Here is a 9920-nt window from a genome sequence, read left to right on the forward strand (position 1 = left end):
CGTGTTTTGTTTCGTTAAGACGGGTTTGAAGACCATGATTGTCACAATGGAATTTTCTTAAGCAGAGAGCTCGTTTTTTTTCAAAGGTTGTCCAGCTGTTTGATCTCGTCCCTTGGCACTTACCCGTTAGCGAGTAAAACAACGACAGCACGTTAGAGCGAGCAGTCACCATACGAGGGCCCCTGATCATCAAACCAGAACAGTATTAAATGTTTAGAAAATACACAACTTTATTTTTTTTGTCTGGCATTTGTGAACACAACTTGTTTAATTACTTTTTTTCTACTTTTGTTTTCTTAAGTGTTAATTTATGTACAACAGGATCGTTGTGCCTCTTCTCATAGATCAGGCTCATACAAACTGTACTTGCTACAAGAAGCTTTAGCGTCTTTGTGCACAACACAAAGGTCTTCGGCAGAAACACTCCAATTGCATAACTGGAATCAATCGAACAATTTGCAATTGAGTGAACGGCCCATTTCCAGAAATATCAGTTAGAACTAAAGTGCTTTATGGGATTTTTGTCCCCCGGTGGATACCGCGATTCTCGTAGCGACTCAACCAAGGGGATGTAAATGATGAAGAGAAAACGGAACACAAGTTCGTGGAGGTTCGATCAGAGGCTCAGTTCAGATGTTGTTCCCTCTGAGCTCAAGTTTCTTGGAATATGTATCGAGCTGAACGTATATTATGAATCGCTCCCAGCAAAGGCTCCGCCAGCTGCCGTACTGGAACTGACTGAAGGGTTTCATCACGGGTCTGAAGTGGAGTGGAAGTGGTTGAAGCTTGGAGCTCCGATCTAGCTGCTGCTGCTGCCGCCGCCGCCGCCGTCCCCACCTGGGCGTTTGAGGCAGTCCTCGGTCACGCCCTGTGAGGCCAGCTCGGAGAGGACATTGTCCAAATAGTTGGGGTCAGGGAAGCCGTGGCCCGATAGGTTGGACATCATCTCGGTCTTGTGGTGGATCCCGTTCCACACCACTGTGTCGGGCTCTCCAGTGGTGCTGGATGTTCCCACTGTGAAGATGAGGCGGCGCACCCACGCCACCTTCAGCAGCTCCAGCACCTTTTCAGACAGAGACAAGGAACATGACTGCACATCCTACAAAGTTCATGTACTGATCCGGCAGACTATTACAATGTTCTCTTCTTTGTGTTTTGTTTCTGTTTCTCTGTGTCATGACTCGACATTTACAAGTCACGACTCTAAGTGACAAACTGAGTGTGTGATGTCATATTGTTATTCATCCATGTTAAACAGCAGCACTCTGTTTCCATCAGCCTGTGTAGATGTGCGTCGGAAAATGATGATGGGCAAAACCGCCAAAATTCAAACTAAATTCCCCTGATTTGCTGAACTAAAATAGTTTTTGGTTGATTGATTTTGAAGTGCTGAGACGTGCCTGGGGAATATTGACATTTTAGTTTCATCACTGAGTTACAGATGAATGCAGATTTCAACATGTTGTAGATATTTTGAAGTCATCTACAGTTTCGGCGTTGATCTGTCAGTTCAAACCACTGAAGATCGCTCAGGTCTCACGTTCAGTGTGTAAATCCATCCACAGAGAATCAGAACATCAGCGATCGTGTCCTGCTCCGTCTCTGTTCCCTAGCTTGTCGTTGAAAAGCACCATGGATGGGGGGTGTATCCACCGAGTTTTCACTAAAGTGCGTAGTTTTGATGGAAACACCATTGTTTTTTAGTGCACATCTCCCAATGAGACTCCAATCATGTCAGAAGCAGCGTACCTTCATAATGAAAATACAATGTTCCAAAATGCAACCGCAGTGACAACCTGGTGAATGAGTATCGATACTTTGTGTGTGTACCGAGTAGAAGAGGTACAAAGTGTTACCTTCCGGCCCTTGCTGTTGTCTGGCAGAAAACAGAAGCGAGGGAAGCCTCTGCACGTGTACGGCTGTCCAGGGTTGGGATGCTCGGGGCCCTGTGATGGGAGGGCAGCTGATTAATGGAGGTTGTAAAGCGGGAGGACGGCTGACGGACAGAGCAGCTCAATCCAAATCTGATTCAGGCCTTTGTAACGTCAGCTCAGTGAGTCATGTCTAACGGTGTCCATCCATCTTGTACTTTCTCGTACTGCTGCTAGCAGAGTACACAGAGGGTACCTGTAGGCCGGGCGGTATGCTGTAGATGATCTGGATGGTGCCGCAGTCTGGGTGACCTGGCAGCGACTGGGCGACGCTGTAAATTTCCATCTTTCCTTTGGGCTGGGTGCCGGTCTTCTCTCCGTAGATTGTCTTACACGAGGGGCACTGCAAACTGCCGTCCTGGGGAGGAAACACATTTCAAGCCATGATCGATACAAAGCAGGTAAGCGCTGATCGAATGTTCATCGATCCCCTAATGGGGCTTATTGTTCTCGCTCCTGCTCAGGCATGTAGATTGGGGGGGGGGGGGTCGACAGCTGCTCTACTCAGATATTAGGGGTACGTTTTTTTTCACCAAAACATTTCATTTTTCTCAAGTTACAAGTCAAAGTCACTCAAGGTACCATGTTGTCACCTTCTTAAAATAATGGCTGTAGTCATGTCTAAAGGTTCTCAGTCATCCAGGTCACAGTATCTAGCTGGGTTCATTTGTAGGCAACTGCTTGAAGGCGAAACGTCTTCAAGAAAACCAGAAGTCCAGTTGCCTACAAATTAACCCAGCAACGCTGGCCTTAGTCATTTTATACATTTTGTGTGTCTGTGTATATGTGTGTTTTAAAATGAATATATATCTATATGTAGTTTCACGCCCTGTAAAATCCAATATGAATGAGAATCATTCAAACCTGTGCGCTTTGGAAAAGATCAGTGTCGTCCTTGTTACTCCAGGGAACGTTTCCTGTCTCCAGTCATTGTGAGCAGCCAGAGACAACGATGTGATTTCTGTACCTTTGTTCCGTTGTTGTACATGGCCAGCATGCAGAGCATGTGTAGGGTGTGTCCACATTTGATGAATTTCCCCACAAACTCCGGCAGGATGCTCTGTCCGCCCTCCTCGGCTGACGGCGTCTCGTAGCTCGAAGGGTTAGACAGTTGGTCCATGCAGATGATGCAGTCCTGGGAGGTACAGGTGTGTGTTTAGTGTTACCGCAGGAGCAACAACAACTGAAGTACAGATGCGTAATTCACCTCATCGGGCACGTCGGTAGCCATGACCTCCATGTAGCGCTGAATCACCTCCTCCGGTCTCTGAGCAGAAGCTGAAAGAATAGAAGAGACAAAGTGACGCGTGAGCTGAATCAAAGATGCTGTTCAAAGGAGCCACACAGTCGTACGAGAGCAGAACCACATTAAACAGGATTTCCTTCACAATATCTGGCTATCTCACAATAATTTTATTTTAGACTCTTAGTCAGCCACATAATCTCCACTGAATCTTTATCTGCAGCTGATGAAGACTGGCTGATTTGGGTAAGAATGGTTGAACAGAGACAGAGATTTAGATGAACCATGACAACATGGAGATTCTCTTCTTCTAGATTCCCTCAGACACATGAGCGTCTGTTGAGTAAAACATTCATCTTCTGAACCAGACCTGCACGAGTCGACTCGCTGCACTCGTGAGGGAGCAGCAGACGATAAATGGATGAAAGGAGTGAACACAACAGGAATGATGATGGAGTGAAAACAGCGTGAAGGACCAATCAGACTGCATTATCTTGTCCATGAGCAGCTGCACTGATAAATCAGCAGGCCAAGCTGACACAGTGCTAATGCTAACCCTGGCCGAGATAGATGATGAGGACAAGGTTGGACCTTGTGCCTGAATGCACCATAAGACCCAACTCAGCATCAAAGAGCCCGCTTGTCACGTTTTCCAAAATCTGTTTTTCTATCAACATAGAGGAGAAGCTACGTGACTGCATCTTGTGTCTTTAAGAGATGAAAAATAACATGCAGGATCCCATAGCAGGTAAGCGGCTGATGCAGATGGGGTGGTGGTGGTGTGGGGGGTGTCAGACAGGTCAGCGGTGACTGAATCTGGCTTATGTGATTTCAAAAAAGCACGCTGGCTAATCTTATTTGAGATCCAACTGCAGCAGCGCGTTTCAAACACCAAAGCCAGAGTGGAGGCGAGCTGAGGATGCTGAGGATGCTGAGGATGGAGGATGAGATGTTCTTCAAGCTGTAGGTGATGAGAGCTGGTACCAAAGGTGAGCGATGGAGAAAAGAAGGGCCGCTGGCGTGGTAGCTACCTTTCCTGTGCTGCCGCTTCGCTCTCCTAACTGAACTGCTGCTGCTGCTGCTGCTGTGGGGCTTGCTGGGTCTGCTGGCTGGGGGGAGGAGAGGAGGCGGAGGGGGGAGAGAGAAAGGAGTAGAGTGGTGCTGCGGTGGCGGCGGCTGCTGCTGCTGTAGCTGCTGCTGTAGTTGTAGCTGCTGCTGTAGCTGCTGCTGTTGCTGAGGGAGGGGGGCGGTGGTGAAGTGTACGCCGAGTCCAACAGCTGACATCAAAATGGAGGCCATGCCTGGAGCGGGGCGGGGATGAGGTGGGACGGGGGGCAGGTGAGGTTTGAGAGTAAGTGGAAATATGCAGGAGTAGAAAGGAACAGATGCTTTCACTGCGGCGCAAGTGTCTCATGCACATTTAGGCCACGTCCACACAAAGACTGTTTTGTTATGCATAGTTTAGTCCGATGGTCCAAATGGATCCTGTAAACACACGTTTTTGAACCCTTGTCTCAGGGTGACTGGGCCCCGCCGCCTTTAATAGAACCGGATGGTTCTATTAGCTCGGCAGACACTCTGCGTCTCGTCTTCTGTTTCGGGTGAAATGCAGCGCCACCTACAGGCCTGGAGTATGAACTGCAGCCTGTCAAGTCGTTTACAATGGATCAGTTGGATGCAAATATTCTTAATCTGGTGCCGAGGAAGACTGTCACCTGTGGACACGGTCTTACAGTCAAACTGATGCAAATCAACTTAAAAGCCATTTTATTCCAGGGCAATGAAGTCTATGTTTGCCTGTAAGTGTTTTCTACATGACTGAATGTTTTGGTTTTGTCCTGCTGTGAAGTTATTTGAAAACCCAGCTTGTTAAACTGTGTTTGTTGCCACGTTCATGGGACTCACGACTGACAACGTTCCCAGTTTAAAAGTGGCAGACCGGCCCCTCAAAGACGCGTCAATTGTCGGAAGACATTCTCAGATGCTTTAGGGAAATGAAGCAGTAACTTCGACTGGATTTATTTCCAGAGACATTAGTACATTTGCAGACGACCCCACACGAGTGACTTTCCTTTCTGGATGATTAGTCGCGGTACGCCACTTTTCATTAATAATGTTTCGGTTCGCAAGCTTCTTCCCAGCTGATTCTATCGATTCAGTCAGCTCATCACAGCCAAGAAACGCTTCTAATTAGAGTTATCATTTTAGAAAAGTGCAGCAGGGGGGAGGGGCAGTCCTCTGCTTTACCATGTCAATTTAACCATTTTTTCATCATACACTGTGTGCCAGCTGTATGTCACATAACACTCCATTCCAAATAACGACACGACTGCAGGTGCACTTGAAAATGCTAACCCCGGCGTTACCCTGGAAGCCTCTGTGTCTACGGTCGTGCCACGACTCTGCAGGTAATGGTCATTCACAGTGAATCCCGTCAATTTTCTAAATAAAGCAACCAACATCAGCTTCAGCTAGGGGCTGCTTGTTATTATTTGTTGTGATTCTCGTGCTACCTCTTAGCCTTAATGTAGGGTCATCCTTACCGTAGGGGTAATATCTGGTTGTTCATTCTTCATTTCTTAAAAGCCCTCGTTGTGAATTGAGATAGAAACAGAGTGGAACAGCAGGGCAGCCATCACAAAGCTGCAGATGCTTCCAGCGTAAACCCGGGGTGAAAATATGTTTGTTGACCTGCTGCACACTGTGGATTGCAGGTGTATGTACAGTGTTAATCGCTTCATGTGCTTTCTTAAGACTTTTTTAGCAAAAGAAACCCAAGAATGCATCTTTTAAATTGAACCAAATTGTTTTTCTTTTTACTGCTAGAGGATGATATGACGATAAATGTTGCATGCTTGCTGCAGAGCACCACTGTCTGACATGTTGTGAACTCAACACAAAGCCTTAACTGAGACACATTCACTTGGGACACTGGATTCTTAGCAGGTAAAAGCAGTAAACATGACATTTGCATACAGACACACATATTTGGGTATGAAAGCTGCAAAACACACAAAGCTTCGCTGTAACAGAACAGGAGAAGCTTCATATTAAAGCGGTGTGTCATAAATGCAAATGATCTGCAGAGGATTTAGATGGATAACTCATCTTCATGGTGTGACTAGTGGCACTCCTGTGATAATAAACAGCGTAAGGAGGACCTGTAGGACAAACACGACTACCGGAGGCTCAGCTGCTGCCAAGATGAAAAACCGAAGTTAATTATACTTTTGTATTTGAGCCAAATGGTTTGTACGCAGGCCGACATCAACTCTCCTAAAATAGGATTCCCATTTAAATGTCTTTTTATGCTGTCCAAGTTTGCGTACCATTCACGGTGTGTTCTCTCTTTCCTGCTTGTTTGTGGCATGTTATCCCTGAACAGACAAAAGCAGAAGAGTGGCACGTAAACCTAAAGCCTAAAGCTAAAGATAACTGAGATGTGCAGACGGAAAGAGTCAGGAATTGATGGTAAGTGACCCGTTTACCTGCCAGGGCAGAGCTCACACTGGTGGACCCATTCAGCTGCACGGAGATGGAAGGAACACTGCAGGAAACAAAGGCCAACAGTCAGTGAAAACAGCAACAATGAGCTGGGCAGGAAGAATAGAATGCCTTTAAATCAGTACATTTACTGCTGGCGAGGCTCTGAAAGAGACTCGGCATTGGCTGCAAAGTGCAACAAGAGAGCAGCAGCCAATATATTGATGGATTTGTGTTTAACAAATTGGTCCAAGGTGGAAAAACAAGCCTGTAGAAAAAAAAAAGTGTGCTTCCATCATCAAATATTAAGTGTTGCCAATATACCCCAAAGTCATAATTTCTGTTTGTAGACACACTGAGACAAATGTCAATTGAATCAAAATCATTTTTGTCTGACAGTCAAAATGCAAATGCAATTTCAGTCAAAATATACAAATGAAAACTGGAATGAGCACATAATGGATCATATAAGATGATGAAAATAAGGCAAACGCCTGCTGATAAATTGGTACACTGCGAATAAAAATCCCTCATTTCAACAAACAGCAGAACAACAGGAGGAAATGTGTCGCTGATATAAAGCGTGTGTCAGCTAAACTATCCAAGGGAAGCTGTGCGTTATCTGTCTGCTACATGCAAGAAAAATCCATCAGAAGCACTGAAAGAAAATATTATTCAGGTTCACAGCTGCTCAGCTTCTCTGGCTGCTAGCACTGATAATCTTCCATATGCTGTGAAATGAATACTCTTGACATGCGATTCTTGGGCTAAATCAGTCGAAACACAACAAATAGTAATAGTGACACCTCAAAGATGCATCGGACAGAGTGTACAGACAGACAGGAAGGAGAAAGGAAGTGTGAAGGAGGATGCATGGCAGTCGTCCAAAGACCGTCAATTCACCGCAAATGAAAGACACCAACCTTAACCCGTTGGCACTGGTGGAACTGCTCAGAAGGGGTGTGGATAGGTGACTACCAGAGGGTGGTGGGGGCCAGGGATTGCCCCAGGACATTCCACCCACAGAAAGAGGTCTCCTTGGGTATGGCGAGTAGACAGATGTAGGATGAGCTGCTGCAGGCCTCCCTGTCCCTTGAAGGCTGGGACGGTTGAGGCTCCCCGATGAAAAGGAATGTCGGGAGCGACTAGGCATGGGCCCAGTGCTGCTGTGGCTCAAACACTGCTGGCACGAGCAGGCAGGACCCGACGGGATGGTCGGGGGGCTGAAGGCAGCTAACGGGTAGGGAAGGTTACACTGACGCCGCACCTGACGCCTGAAGCCGGAGGACTTGTTAACTTGAGTGAGAGACGTGAGATCCACAATGTAACTGTATCCATGGGAGCTCAGGTCTGCCGTGCCTTGCCGAGCCTGGTAGCTGTGCTCCAATAAAATAGAGGTTCTAGTTTCATACGGAGTCCATCCGCCCTCATCGTTGGCCCATTCCCAATACACTCCACTGCCAAGGCCTGAGGACTGGGCAAACAGGGACCGACGTACTGATCGTGTCTTTCCTGGAAGTAAAACATTTGACTTACGATCAATAAATGTTGCATTGAACGTCAAGCCTTGTTTAGAGCCACAGACTCAAATATTTGTAATATTTTTTTTTCATTTTTACTTTACACTTTGAGACGATTCTGTTGGGTGGGGTTATAGTAGGTCCGTGGTACAACATAGTCCTTGTGGGTACACACTGCTGCAGTAATATAATCTGTACTGTTTTTATTACTTAATTAGGGACAAATCCCTTTATTAAAATATGCTTGTGGTTGGGAATTTTATTTGGTTTGTCCTGTTTTCCCATAGTGCACAAAATCAATAACACAAACGTTAAATGTGATAAATATGTTAATATGGTGTATCATGACTGATTTAGTACAGCAAGAGAGTAGTTTCTTCTGTCACTGTAGTTATCATTACTGCAGCTTTCAACTACATCCAAAAACACAATAATGTGAGTCCAGCTCAATTTATTATTTTGATTATTCATTGCTGCTGATTACAGCCTGGCTAAGCTAACGTCACGCTGACATTACAATGTCAAAGTGAGATCAGTCTACAACGTTTTACTGAGCCGTGTAAACCTGCTCATTTCGTCCTGTGACTGATCACTGAGATGGAGTTTCATCACATGAAAAACCTTTAACAGCCGCTAGCTCACTAGCTAGCGCTCTGTCAACGGGCCTGTACGGTTCCATAAACAACACTCCCGTCTTACGAATGTTCGCCAGGCGTTGAAATCATAAAACACTCACTCACCTGTGTCCTGTCGAAACTGTTTCAAGCTCGGTATGTCAATGAGATAAGGCGACAAACTGGGGTCTGATTGTCCGAGGCAGATGCTCGTTGTGGCAGGTCCTACTCCTCTCTGGCCCCGCGGTGACAGACATCGCTCGATGTAAGCGCTCACTTGGCCGCTGTACGGCCGCCAGTAACCCAGATCGTCCTGCCATTCCCACACAGCTATCATGGGCTGAGATTGTCCCACTGGCCCGGAAGGTGTAGCTGACACAGAAGGCCCATTCCTAGAGCCGTTTACCCGAGCACAGGAGCCAGACACTATCGCCATGATCGCCAAGCTAGCTAATGCTAACACTAACAACAGCTCGTTCTGGTTAGCTGGTCAACTACTGGTAGCTACGACGAAGAAAGAGTATGCTAGCTGGGTTCGCTAAAAGCCGCCATCACAAATATGTTAACAACCTTATGAGGACGGTAAGAAGTAAATAGTGAAAGGTAGATAGCCGCGATTAACATAGAACCGCATATTGATTACGCTGCGGGATTCAGAGAGCACTAGCGACATGGAACGTTAGCTTAGCTTTGAGACACCGTTGCCAGGGTGCCTTCGTTCTCATGCTTCCTCCAGGAACTATCGGAAATAACAAAACCCAATGTTTCTTTTGCCCAAATGTACCACATGATGTACGTTTTAAAGTTGTCAGATGTAGCAAACACAGAAAATGTATACAAGATGCGCATTTATAGACTTTCTTCATTGGTATGGTGGAGCTAATTTGATTTTTTAACCGCAGTAAAAGTAAAAGTAGTGACCGTGGCGTTTTAATACGTTTCATTTTATTTATCATTCATTTATTATGTGTTGTATCATTGAAAACCTAGATGTATGTTGAAATGCACAGTGCAATGAAATACGTTCGCATTTGTTATTTTCCGAATTGAAATATACAGTGTACGAGCAGCACCTCAATGTATCGTTCTTCTTCTCTTAAACCAATGTCTTTATTGTCCATCCTCCTCT

At 45.9% G+C, this 9920-nt stretch overlaps 1 protein-coding gene across 1 annotated transcript; it reads right to left on the minus strand.

The window, feature by feature from the left end:
- Nucleotides 1-799: 799 nt before the first annotated feature.
- On the minus strand, nt 800-9227 carry DTX2 (deltex E3 ubiquitin ligase 2). The gene is made up of 8 exons (XM_078624752.1): nt 8918-9227; nt 7581-8169; nt 6663-6721; nt 3139-3209; nt 2899-3066; nt 2128-2289; nt 1857-1946; nt 800-1063 (listed from the first exon to the last, which is right to left on the minus strand). Exons 1-8 carry the CDS (start codon nt 9225-9227, stop codon nt 800-802), a joined length of 1713 nt encoding a protein of 570 aa, XP_078480878.1.
- Between the last annotated feature and the right edge of the window lie 693 nt (nt 9228-9920).

Source organism: Lampetra planeri, unplaced genomic scaffold (genome assembly GCF_965212315.1).
Source record: "Lampetra planeri unplaced genomic scaffold, kcLamPlan1.2.h2 scaffold_961, whole genome shotgun sequence".
NCBI lineage: Eukaryota > Metazoa > Chordata > Hyperoartia > Petromyzontiformes > Petromyzontidae > Lampetra > Lampetra planeri.